This window comes from Hypanus sabinus, chromosome 11, assembly GCF_030144855.1.
Source record: "Hypanus sabinus isolate sHypSab1 chromosome 11, sHypSab1.hap1, whole genome shotgun sequence".
In the NCBI taxonomy this organism is placed as follows: Eukaryota; Metazoa; Chordata; class Chondrichthyes; order Myliobatiformes; family Dasyatidae; genus Hypanus; species Hypanus sabinus.
Window position 1 is genome coordinate 94,458,463 of NC_082716.1, and position 14,031 is coordinate 94,472,493.

Consider the following 14,031-nt stretch of genomic DNA (forward strand, 5'->3'; position numbering starts at 1 on the left):
AGAAATCTGATGGCAGAGAAGAAGAAGCTGTTCCTGAATTGGGCTCCTGTACCTCCTTATTGATGGTAGCAATGAGAAAAGGGCATGTCCCAGATCAAGGGGGTCTTTAATGATGGAGGCCTCCTTTATGAGGCATCTTTCCTTGATTATGTCCTGGATGCCGGAGAGGCGAGTGTCCCTGATCGAGCTGACAGAGTTTACAACTTTCTGCAGCTTATTTAGATCCTGAGCAACACTCTTCCTCAGCTCCCTCATACCAGCCAGTTAGAATGCTCCATGGCCATATGTGGTAATTTGCAAGTTTCTGTGGTGACATACCAAATCTCCTCAAATTCCTAATGAAGTATAGCCACTGTCATACTTTCTTCGTAGCTGCATCAATATGTTGGGCCCAGGACAGATCCTCAAAGATGTTGATACCCAGGAACTTGAAACTGCTCACTCATTCCACTTTTGATCTTTCAGTGAGGACAGGTGTGTGTTCCTTTGTCTTATGCATCTTTGGGAGCATGCCAAATTTCCTTAGCCTTCTGATGAAATAGAGACATTGGTGTGCTGTTTTGCCCAAAGCATCCACATGGTTGAAACAATTTTCCCCATTGTGCATGAGCTGACAGATAAGAAGGAACAATGCAGCACTCTGCCTGCCTGACATCACAATCAGCATTGTGTTGCATCACCATCAGTGTCAACCAAGCCTGCAAGGATAACGGGCAACCAATAATGCCTCTGTGTGATCCCAGAAGCCTAATATGGAAGCCAGCACCATGCTGAAAGTGGAGATCATGTCCCCATTGAAGATGAGTCTGGTGGACATCAGCAAGATCTTCTCCATGCTGCAGCCCAGAAACCAGGATGACAACACTGAAATCAATCAAATCAACCAAGCTGTCTCAAGAAATGATGCAGTCCTTTTGGATGAGCTTTTGTCCCAGGAGCATTACAGATGGTTTATCAATAACCGGAGTGGCTGGGGTGTCCCAGGGACTCCTCTCCGTCTGGCAGCCTCGAAGGGCCACCTGAGTTGCCTGGAAGTCCTCCTGAGGCATGGCGCTGAGGTGGACAGTTTAGATGTTAAGGCCCAGACCCCTCTTTTCACCGCTGTCAGCGGCAGGCACTTGTATTGTGTTCAGGCTCTACTTAGGGCTGGGGCCAATCCTAATGGAAGCATCTACAACAACTGCTCACCTTTACTCACTGCAGCCAGAGAAGGGGATGCAGAGATCTTGTGGGCCCTGCTGGAGCATGGAGCTGAAGTCAATGTTCGTTCCAAGGTGCCCGAATGGGCTTCCAATGCTTGTGCCTGTAGTGGCCCTCTCTACCTTGCATCAGTATACAGACACTTTGACTGTTTTAGGCTGCTTCTCCTCTATGGTGCAGATCCCAACTACAATTGTACGGAGCAGAGAGTTTTGGCAAGGATCAAACAGCCAAAGACGGTTCTAGAGATGTGTCTCAGATATGGCTGTGGACCTCAGTATATCCAGCTACTCATAGACTTTGGGGCAAACCTTAACCTACCTGGCCACATTCCAGTCAAAAACACACAGCAAAACAAAGCAGCAGAACTCCTCATCCAAGCCACAGGTAGGAGCCACTTACCCTGACACTGCTTCAGAGCATTTAAACATCACTTAAACAATGCTATGTGTCACACTTTAGCAGTCTCATAAAGATTGTATTCTTCCATTGTATCCCTGTGTAACACTGTGCCAGTTAGCTTCATCACAGGTTATTCATTGCAACTTTTTATCACTGCTGGCACTTCGCCTTGTGGCTTCAACCTCAACCTAAAAAGAGCATGCCAGAGCATCAGCAGCACTCGTGTAGCTGCTGGAGAGTGTTGATGCTTTAAAAGAAATAGATGCTGCAATGAAGAGAAGGAACTGGGGGAGTGCTCAGGGATTAGTAAGATTATGCAGAGAGCATGTTTCTTATGTGAGTAGTGGTCACAAATATATTACAGATGCAATATAGCTTGCCTTCGGGCTAACTCTAATTCCAACTGTTTTATCAAAATTGGAGGAATCTATAGGCCATGGAATTTGATAAGAGGTTCAAGGAAGGAGCTGTTTGTAGGCTATGGAATCCAGAGGTACAGATTTCTCAGACTGAATTAATTATTTTCTGTTGATTTCCCACCAGGTCAAAAAGGCTGACTACCCTGGGCTACAGAGAACAGACAGTCCATTGGGGGAGATCATGGGCCCAATCACGGGGCCAGGGGAGAATTGAGCTTATTACCCATGAGGGTCTGATCTCAGGGAGGACAGACAGTGGCTTGGGTGAAAGGCAGTCACAGAAAGGGATGGGTGGGGTTCAGTCAGAGAGAAGGGTCTGGTGTAGGATGGGGATAATGAAATTCTGAGATGGAATCTGTTACACCTTGTTCCTCACCCCCTATTCTATGCTGTGTTCCTGAAAATAAAACATCTATGGCTACAACAAATAGATGTGTAGTTAAAATCTTAAAACCGACTCTTCAGGTTGATGTTCATTAGAGGTTATGGAACAATAGGAGAAGTTTAAATCAGACATAAGCCTATTAAATATTGGAAGAGGTTTTGAGGTAGGTAATGGTTTCTAACTGTCTGGCAAAAAAAGCAGAAACAATTCACTGCTTTCCTAGATTTAGGAAGGGAAAAATATTCACTTTGAGAGACTGCGCTCCTGGATTCAAATCTGCGCAGAACAGTGCATATAAACAGTGTGTAAACTCAATGTGGGTCAACGCAAATAGGCATTTTGGGTCAGGAAATCAAGGACTTGTAAGCTTAGGTGTAAGGTGAGAGGAGAAAGACTTAATAGGAGCCCAAGGAGAAACTTTTCACCCAGAGGTGCTGCCTGAGGAAGTGGCTGTGGTAGGTACATAAACAGCATTTAAAAGGCACTGAGCCAAGTATATGAAAAGAAAATGTTTAGAGAGATATAGGCCAAAAGCAGACAAATGGGATATGCCTGAGCTGGGAATCTTCATCAGCATAGACCAGTTGGGCTGAAGGGTCTGCTTCCATGAGTCACTCCATGACTCAATGTCTACTTAGATCTGTATGTCAGCTAATTGAACAAGTTCCAGCTGTGTGAGGAAGACTCATCAATAAACTATTCATGCAAAGTGTGCACTGAGCCATTCTTGAGGATGTTAAAGTTAACTTCAATCACTTAATTTTAGACTGAAGTTCCCAACCACTTTAGGAAAACCACTAAAATCCCAGTGCCAAAGAAAAACAAGGTAATCTGGCTTAATAACAATTGAGCGGGAGCTCTGACATCTACCATCATGAAATGCTTCAGGAGAATGGTCATGGCACACATCACCTCCAGCTTTTTAGATAACCTCAACCCACTGCAATTTGCCTACTGCTGAAACTGATCTACAGCAGATGCCATCTCCCCGGCCCTACAATCATCTCAAGAGCATCTGAACAGTAAGAACACCTACTTTAGGCTATTTCTTGACTACAACTCTGCCTTCAATAATATAACTTCAAGATACCTCATCTGCAAACATCTAGACCTGAAACTCCATGCCTTAATTTGCAACTGGACCCTTGAATTTATGACCACCAGATGGCAATCAGCTAAAATAGGCATCAGCACTTACGCCTGGTTGTCCTTAATGACATACTCTATGTCCTGTTCCTCAACCCCCTACTCTACAACCTGTTTCTCAAACTCTACTTGACATCCTGTTCCTCACGCCCTGTTACCCCTCTACTCTACGCCCTGTTCCTCACCCTCTACTCTATTGTGTTCCTCACCCCCCACTCTACGCACTGTTTCTCACCGTACTTATCTATGTCTTGTTTCTCATGCCCCTACTCTACCACCTGTTCCTCACCCCCTACTCTACACTGTTCCTCACTCCCTACACTACACCCTGTTCCTCAGCCCCCTACGCTACATCCTGTTCCTCAACCACTTACTCTACACATTATTCCTTACCTACCTACTCTACACGCTGTTCCTCAGCCCCCCTACTCTACACCCTGTTCCTCAACCCCCCCAACTCTACACTCTGATCCTCACCCCCCTACTTACGCTCTGTTCCTCACCCAACTACTCTAACCTTGTTACTTACTCATGGACTCTAGGCTCTGTTCCTCACTCCCTACCCTACACCCTGGTCCACACCCCCCTACTCAACACTCTGTTCCTCATCCCCCTACTCTACACCATGTTCCTCACCCCTTTACTCTACACCCTGTACTTCACTCAACTGCCTGCTCCTCACCCCACTACTCTACACCCAGGTTCTCACACCCCTACGCTACACACTGTTCCTCACCTCCAACTCTACACACTGTTCCTCATCCCCTACTCTACATCCTGTTCCTCATACCCCTATTCTGCTCACTGTTCCTCACCCCTCTAATCCACGTCCTGTTCCTTACCACCTGCTCTACACTTTGTTCCTCACTCACCCCCACTACGCCACATGCTTATCCTCATCTCCCCTACTCAAATCCCTGTTCTACTCCCCTCAACGGTATTCCTTGTTCCTCACCTCCTACTCTACACTCTGTTCCTCACATCCCTACTCTTCAACCTATTCTTCACTCTACTGCCTGTTCCTCACCCCTCTCTCTGCACCCTGTTCTTCACAACTCTAATCTACACCGACTCTTCCACCTCTACTATACGCCCTGTTTCCACCCCCCCACTCTACTGCCTGTTCCTCACCCCCTACTCTATACCATGTTCCTTACCCCCTTACTCTACATCCTGTTCCTTGCCCTCTTACTCTACACTCAGTTCCTCACTGCTCTACTCCACACCCTGTTCCTCCGACTCCTATTCTACACTCTTTTCCTCACCCCGCTGCACTACACCATGACTCTAGCCGCTCAATTCTATGCCCTGTTCCACATTCTCTTACTTTACATCCTGTTTCTCATGCTACTGCATGTTCCTCACCCCCTACTCTATACACAGTTCCTCACACATAACATTACGCCTTGCATATCACCACCCTACTCTACTGCCTGTTCTTCAGCCCCTACTCTACACCATTCCTCACCCTTCTACTCTATGCTCTGTTCCTCACTCACCTACTCTAACCCTATTCCTCAACCCCCTACTCTAACCCTGTTCATCAACCCCCCCCCACCCCCAACTCTAGGCCCTGTTCCTCAACCCCTTCCTCATGCTCCTACTCTACGCGCTGTTCCTCACACCCCTCTACATTATACCCTGTTCCTCATTCAGCTATTCTGTTGCATTCCTCACCCCCACTCTATGTGCTTATCCTCACTCCCCTTTTCTACACCCTGTTCCACACCCCTCTACTCTGTGCCTTGTTTCTCACCCTCCTATTCTATTCCTCATCATCTACTCTGCATTATCTTCCTCACACCCCTACTCTAGCAAAGGTTTCTCAGCCCCTACTCTACTGCCTGTTCCTTACCCCATATTCTGCACCATGTTTCTCACCCCCGTTCTACACCCTGTTCTTTACCCCCTTACTCTACATCCTGTTCCTCGCCTTCCTACTCTACATTCCTTACCGCTCTACTCCACTGCCTGTTCCTCACCCCCTACTCTACACCCAGTTCCTCACATGCTACTCTATGCCTTGTTTATCACCACCCTATTCCTACCACCTGTTCCTCACCCCCTACTCTACTGCCTGTTCCTCACCCCCTACTCTACCTTCTGCTCCTCACACCCCTATTCTTCAACTTGTTCTTCACTCTACTGCCTCTTCCTCACCCCCAACTCTACACCCCATTCCTCACCCACTACTCTAACCCTGTTCTTCACTCCCCCAATCTGTGCCCTGTTCCTCACCCTCTTACTCTACACCCTGTTCCTCACTACTCTACTCCATTGCCTGACTCTCATCCCCCTACTCTACACCATGATCCTCACCCCCTACTCTACCCCTGTTCCTCACACCCTACTCTACACCCTACTTCTCACCCCCCTACTCTCTGTTCTTCACACTCCTACTCTAACCCTGTTCTTCAACCCCCTACTCTAATCCTGTTCCTCCCACACTACTCTAGGCCCTGTTCCACACCCCTCTACTCTACACCCTATTCCTCACTCACTTAGTCTACAACCTGTTCCTCACCTCCTTTCTCTACACTCTGTTCCTCACCCCCCCCCCCAACTCGACACCATGTTCCTCACACCTCTACTCTATGTCATATTAGTCACCCCTCTTCTCTACACCCTGTTCCTCACCCCCTTTCAGATTCTAGGGAAAAGTAGAGGGTCTTGTGCTGGTGGGTTTTTTACAAAGGTTGTTTCCCAGCTCTTGGTCTTTAACATAATCCTCCCCTCCTTTTCATTAAAGAATTCTATTCGGTCTTTTTGTCCTAGTACTGGCAAAGTTATAGTACAAACAGCCTTAGTTTCTTCCACTAATCTTTTCATCATCATCCCGATATCTTTGGGTTTTGTTGGTGGCTTTACAGCCACTGTCAAATGAGGGGAATCCCCTAGTTGGAATCTTTCTTCCTGATCTTCCACTAAATCTACCAGCAGCCCTAATCCCTTAGGATCAAAACACACATATGGTGTTGCTTTTCTTTACAATTTAAATAAGGGTGTACAGCTTGATCATAGTGCAGGTCAGTTTGCAAAGTGTAATAGGCTGTGCAGTGGAGCTGTTCCTTTTCTTGGCTGCTATTAAACAAGTATTGCATATTTTGTATGTAGAGATTGGCTCATCCTGTCAATGTGTCAAACAGTCTCTGAACTTGCCTGGCATAGGGATTGCTATCTAGTTGCCAACAGTACAGTATGGGTTCTGAACTCTCCTTTTCTAGCCCATTCATTAATTTTAGCATTTAAGGGACCCTAATTTGAGGAAGTCCATGTACATACTTTTAACCGTACAGTGCTCCTAATTTACAAAGCGTCTGTTGACCCAACAGGGGAAGCGAGGCTGTTTTGGATATAATGGAGTCTGTTAAAAGCTTATCCTTCACCTGCACAGATGCTGGTGTGGACACAGGCTCTGTCATGATTCCGCTGTATCACTCACACTTGTATCTCCACGGAGGGGGTACAGAGGTCATAGTGACCCTGGTGTCAATCATACAGTCCAAATAACTATTCCCTATACTTACAATGGTTATAAGTTCTTCTTTCATATTTTTGGATAATCTGATCACCATCGCCTGTACCACTTTTTCTCCGCGGCACCCCTAGGCTGACAGATTAGGGTAGCTAAAAGAAAAAAGTGCTGTGCCCATAGCCAGAACTGGGAACTCTCTGGGTGTCAGGGCCTAGAAGCTTCCACCTCAGGGATAGTTCATGGACTTACTGCACTAATCCTGGGACCTATCCCGGGGTGGCAACTGTCCTCTGCCTTTTCCTCTTCCACGGCCAGCTTTGCCGCTTTGGGAGAAACCTTCCCTTTTCTGATAGAATTGCCCTGCCATTTTTGGTTTATGCTCCCCCTGGGAAGTGAATAATCCTTCTCTTTCCATGGTGGTGACGAGCCCTTTCCAGAACTGAGTTTGCCAGTTTAAATTCACAAAGTTATATGCTTGTGCCAGCAGAGGTAACATGCAACTCAGTAAAGTCTCAATGGCTAGCGGCCCATTCTCAGCCAAGAGTATTCCAGCATGCTCTTCCCACTTACTTCTATAACGAGCTATAAAGTCTGGGATGGGTTCCCCTTTTTATCTGCAGGCAGCAGATTACTTCCCCTCTATTGCTGTGGTTTGGCGCACCTCTCTTTATAACTTCCTTTCCCCTGTTTTTCAGCCAGTGGTCCAGAGACTTATTTCCATTATCTGCTAGATTGTCAGTTTTCCTCCAATCTCCATTATCGCTGGGTGGTACAACAAATCCCTCCTTCAGGGAGAGCCAGGAGGTCCCATATGTACATTTTAATAACATATTTGCACATCCCCAGACAAGGGCGAGTACAGAGTACACGTCTGCACAAGCCAATTATGGAACGCATTTGGTTTCTTTAATGGTCCAGATGTCTCCACAACCATGGCTCTGGCCTCTGTGGGTGTCCATGGTTTTAACATGAGAACCCCAATCATCATGCGCGGGGCCTGCGATGCCTTCATTCCCAGTCTCTTTTCTCCTTCCTCCATTCTCTTTTTCTCTTTTCCTGCCCTTTTTTGTGTCTGCCTTGTCAAGTGTTTTTTTCAGTCATCACTAGTACTACTAACACTTCCTCAGCTCCCTCAGCTTCAATTCCTCTTTCCTGAGGCCCTTCTCTCATTAACCCTGGGGCTGTTAGGGGCCTGAGCTTCTGACATGGGGGGTTGTAAGGAGAGAGTGCGGGTCGTCCCAAGGCAGCCGTCATCATTATTAAATTGTCTATTTCACTATTGGGTGCCAATGGGGCACTGGCCAGTATGGGGAGTTAGGGATAAAGTCCCGTGGCAGGTTTCATTTCAGACCCAGCCTTTTTTATTCCAGGCTGCTTAGTCTCCTTTTACTTTGCAGGTTGGTGTCTTTTAGCCATCTCCTTCCATCGTTTAAAACATTTCAACATGTAATCAGCAATCCACTTTGGATTGCCGTCCCCATTTTGGTGGTGTCCTCCCAGTTTTGTATTGGTCTCAAATTAAAACTTCCCCATACTGCCAGTCCCCATGTGATCACTCATACAAATCACTACTGAATGTTACCGTATAACGATCATCTCTGGTCTCTCTGATTACCATATCCACCGGGGATCCAGGTGGGACTAAGGGGTCTCCTATTTGCTGGTAGCGCTATTTTATCTTTTTAATCTTTTTGGCGGTCTTTTTCCTACCTGCAGTTGAGTGTTCAAAGCCTTCATCTTACCTCCGGAACTCTTCGGTTTATTGGTAGGATCAGCGCTAGCCGATTGACTGCTGGTGCTTCCCATTTTTCCTCTTCAGGATTTTAATTTCAGTTAAGATAGCACAAAGTTTCTTTATACACAATATGTACACAATGATCACTCCATCTACGAACCTCGAAGTCTCCTCTTACCTTTTCCCCCATAGCTACGTTTTTCTTTTCTTTTTTCCTTCCCTTTTTTTCATAGCCCTTGTTTGTTTCCTTCACGGGTCTTCATCCAGCCTCAACCATGCAGGCATCTTAGATAGATAGATAGATACTTTATTCATCCCCAAGGGGAAATTCAACATTTTTCCAGTGTCCCATACACTTATTGTAGCAAAACTAATTACATACAGTATTTAACTCAGTATAAATATGATATGCATCTAAAATCACCCTCCCAAAAAGCATTAATAAATAGCTTTTAAAAAGTTCTTAAATAGTTTACTAAAGTGCATTGAGTGGTAACTTAAGCTCAGTCCTAACCCCAGCACTTTAACGTGTCTTGCCCCTTGTGGTTGAATTGTAGAGCCGAATGGCGTTGGGGAGTAATGATCTCTTCATCCTGTCTGAGGAGCTTTGCATTGACAGCAACCTGCCGCTGAAGCTGCTTCTCTGTCTCTGGATGGTGCTGTGCAGAGGATGTTCAGGGTTTTCCAGGATTGACCGTAGCCTACTCAGCGCCCTCTGCTCCGCCTTCTTTACCAGCTTATTAAGACGTGAGGCGTCCCTCTTCTTAATGTTGCCTCCCCAGCACGCCACCACAAAGTGGCTTACTCTCAGTCACTGGCCGGACACTAGGCTACCAATTCCCTTCCCTACTCCCAGGGAGGTTTTTGGCAACTACCCCCTTTCAGCTAGAGCAGTTCCATTAGGACGCTACCCCCATTTCAGCCAGGGTAGTCCCCTATTTAACTTGGCCCTCTTAGTTAGCCTTTCTTTGGATCTCACTTAATGGAGGTCCCATCCTCGTCGGCAGATCCTGTCGTAGAAACACTAATTAAGAACACCAGAGTAACTTCGAGTTTTGTTTTAAGAGTTTATTAACAGGATATCATGGAGAATCTGCAGCAGTCTCCACCACCACCAGAACTCTGAATTTTAGGTTCTCCAGAGTTCATATTTTACAGCAAGACCAACAACTTCACATAACTTTGTTTGGCATCCCTCTATCAGTACATGATCAATCGCTTAAAAGACATGTCAATGATCCATCAGCCCCAGTCTTACAGTTCTTCCTGCATCCTGTTATCAGGACTCATAATTTACCCCCAGACGCATCCTCCAGGGGCTCCAGGGGCTTAGTGTCTTATTAATTGGAGTTCCAGGCACTCCAATCCAAGGTTATTTTCCACATGTATCAGCAGTCTTAAGCCCAGATGCTCCAGAGTGATCAAGTATCCCATCATACACTAGCTTTAACCATTTCTACCACAACCACATTAACACCACAGCCAGTGCCTCTACTTTCTCAGGATGCTATAGAAATTTGGCACGTGCTCTTTGAACCTTTCTAATTTTTATTGTTGAACCATAGAAAGCATCCCATCTGGATGCATCATAGCTTGGTACAGCAGCTGCTCTGCCCATGACTGCAAGTAACTGCAGAGAATTGTGGACTCAGCTCAGCACATTGTGGAAACCAACCTCCCCACCATGGACTCTGACTACACTTCTTGCTGCCTTGATAAAGCTGCCAACATAATCAAACACCTCATCATCCCTGGTCACTCTCCCTTCCCATGGGCAGAAGATACAAAACCTGAAGCCAAGAACCACCAGGTGTAACTACCCTGCTGTTTTAAAAATATTGAACCGTCTTCTAATACAAGAATTCTTGATCTCACAATCTACCTCATAATGGTTCTACACCTTATTGTTTACCTGCACTGCATTTTCTCTGTAACTATGACAATGCAATTCTGCATTTGCTTTACCTTGTAGCACCACAATGTACCATAGTAATGAATTGATCTGCATAGACTATATGCAAGACATGTTTTTCACTGTACCTCAGTACATGTGACAATAATAAACTGATTCACCAGTTTACCATTTTAGTGTGGTTTCCATGCCCATAGGGCTGGGTAATCACTAGACGCATAGCCAATTTATCATTGTGTCCTTGGTTTTCAGCTCAGCCAAGATCCTTGATGTCATTAACCAGACTGACTATTCGAAAATACCTCAAAGTAATAAGTAGCCTGCATGTCATCAATCAACTGGACCTACCACCAGTTCTGAGGAAGTACTTGAACCACCAAACCTGACAGGATTAGAGTAGTTCTATGGATTGAAAAAGAAGTGTCCACTAGCTTGCTGAGAGAGGTGAGGAGAATCAACACTCCTGACGCTAGGGCTCCAACCCTCCCAACACTATTGTATCTTCCAGTTTGGTTGTAATCATACCAGCCATCTCATTACAAGTAGAATTCCTTGAATTCATTCTAAGTAGTAAGTTATTCTCCAAATTATAACTAAGGAAGATGTTTAAATTAAGATTGTAAATTTCAAAAGTCTTTGAAAGATTGTTCACTGTAAAGACTAAATTGTTAGTGGTATTGCCCAGGGTTTATTTTATTTGAAACATATTGGCTTCAAAGTGAAAGACCTGTCTAGAACTTTGATTTCACCTTTTTTTGCTCAAAAACGTTGTAAATCAAGTCCCAGTGAAATTGCAAAATTGTCTAATGTATAGTGGTGATATTTTGGTTTCTACAATAAAGGTGTAGAAACATTAATCCTGAAAGCAGCAGTCCCAGGATATTGCAGGTACATCTCTCTGCTGTACAGCAAACAGAGCAAACAATCAATCCTTAAAGGCCCTCTACCCTGCTCTTTCATGGAGGAGAGAGCAAGTGAGAAGAGGACAGGGAGAGAGCACCAGTGTGGACAGAACTGCAAACAATATACTCAGCATGCTCAGAACTACACACAGAATCCCAAAAAGGAAACACACAATGTTCTGAAAAGGAAAGGGAATTGAATGCAACATTAATAAAACACACAATATAATTAAATATGACAAACAATAATACCATTCTTTAGTGCTGATATTTGTTCAGAGATACATAGACACACACATATACACTCATACACAAACATGCATTGTCACAGACCCAGACACAAACACACACACACACACACACACACACACACACACACGCACGCACGCACGCACGCACACACACACACACACACACACACACACACACACGCACACACACATGTATACAATCCACTACAACATTTTGACATCCCCCAAGATCCCCATAACCACCAACATTGTAGAAAACCATAAATGCCTAAAGGAAAGTATCAATTGTTTCACATTCACAAAGAGACAGAAGGTGCCAGGGTTGGGGGTGGGGGTGGGAACGCCCTTGGGTGCAGTGCCTCACCAGGCTGGAGAGTTGCACCTCCACATCGCCCATTAAATATTCTTTAGCTGGTAAATCCTCCATTCCTGGTTATCACTTTGACCAGTGTCAGCATATTAGCAGGCATGTGAGAACCTTCAGTGGACTTTTAAAGCTGTTTGTGAAGAATCCCACTAGGATCTGGGTCTCCCATTCAATGGAGAAATTGGCAGGCTATTTTGTCTGTGTAATCGCAAAATTGCCACAGTTGTTTTCTGAACCTGCAACTCCAGTTTATGCAGGGAAGCTTTCAAACATGCAGGATGATTGACTTTATTAAGTGCACCCCTGATGCTCTGGAAATGTCAAGCAACACATCAGGAAATTCAAGGACTAGCAGAATTTCATCTGGAAATGTTCAGCAATGCATCTTACATGGACCTGGGATCCCATTGTGCAGAGGAACCAGGGCATACAAACAAATGTCTGGTCACTCATGAATGACTTCATGCTAAAGCATTACACAGTGACCAGAATTAGCAACTGTGCCGTGACCGCTGGCAGAGCAAACATTGATGAGTAATGTTGACTTGCTAATTTACAGTTTCAAACAGTTCTGAAAATACACCGTCCAAAGGAAGTTTGCCAACTGAAGCTGCAGAATTTTAAAGTCTAAATTTTGTAACACCAAAACATAAAACAAAACTAATTGAAAGAAAAAGACTGGAACCTAGGATAACGTGTGTGTGAATAATGTAAACAAGAAAGAATGCTTAATAAAACAATAATATTGTAATATATTTACAATATTAACTAAACATTACTGAAATATTAACTACACAACATTCCTCCCTGCTTAGCTAAAAACTCCAACTCAATATAGAATATACAACAAATATGTAATGTGATCTATAGTCATCTATATATATATATAGATAGATAGATATACAGAATATACTATACAATGTAACTACTATATACACATCCACAGCATTGTAATTTTTAAATTGCCTCATTTGGACAAAGATTTAATCGCTGTGGAGGATTTCTTACTCTTGTGGGATAACATCTTTCTGGGGCTCTCCCCATGGTGGTTGTACAAGTTGACTCTGGGACTGGGTTAAGACAGTTTTGGACACCTTTCCTTCTGGGCATGTTGGCATCCTGAATAACCTGCTCGATCTGCTGATCTATCCCAGACAATACTTCGAGCCAACACTTACATTTTGACCATGCCTGGATGACCAGTATGTCGCTCCTCCAACACTTTAGCTCTCAGTTTGGATTGTACAACAACACTCAATCCCCACATAAGGCAACATCCATCAAGAGCAAATTCTTCCTGCTACTGGTAAAAATGGGGGAAATGGAGTTACTGCTGCACATTCTAGTCATTCTGAGTTGCCATGCAAACTTTTCTGATTTGCCTTTGGATACTCTCTGCCATAATAGGGAGACTTACAATTTGCATTAGGGAGCATACCTCTAGAGGAGTGTCCTCTTAGAACCATAGAACCATAGAACATTACAGCACAGAAACTGGCCCTTTGGCTCTTCTTGGCTGTGCTGAACTATTTTTCTGCCTAGTCCTACTGACCTGCACCTAGACTATATCCCTCCATATCCCTCTCATCCATGTACCTGTCCAAGTTTTTCTTAAATGTAAAGTGAGCCTGCATTCAAAACTTTAACTGGCAGCTCATTCCAAACTCCCACTACTCTCTCTATGAAGAAGCTCCTCCTAATGTTCCCTTTAAAGTTTTCCCTTTTCACCCTTAACACACGTTTTTTTTCTCCCCTAGCCTCAATGGAAAAAGCCTGCTTGCATTCACTCTATCTATACCCATCATAATTTTATACACCTCTATCAAATCCACCCCCC

At 44.7% G+C, this 14,031-nt stretch overlaps 1 protein-coding gene across 1 annotated transcript; it reads left to right on the forward strand.

The window, feature by feature from the left end:
* The first annotated feature begins 752 nt into the window (after positions 1-752).
* Positions 753-11,060, forward strand: LOC132402199 (ankyrin repeat and SOCS box protein 12-like). The gene is made up of 2 exons (XM_059984911.1): positions 753-1,587; positions 10,927-11,060. The coding sequence occupies exons 1-2, from the start codon at positions 753-755 to the stop codon at positions 11,058-11,060; spliced, it is 969 nt and encodes a 322-aa protein (XP_059840894.1).
* The last annotated feature ends 2,971 nt before the right edge of the window (positions 11,061-14,031 follow it).

Coding starts and splice junctions, on each gene's coding strand:
- LOC132402199 (XM_059984911.1), top strand. CDS start 753: ATGGAAGCCAGCACCATGCTGAAAGTGGAGATCATGTCCCCATTGAAG. Junction 1,588..10,926: donor ACTCCTCATCCAAGCCACAG/GTAGGAGCCACT, acceptor CTTGGTTTTCAG/CTCAGCCAAGATCCTTGATG.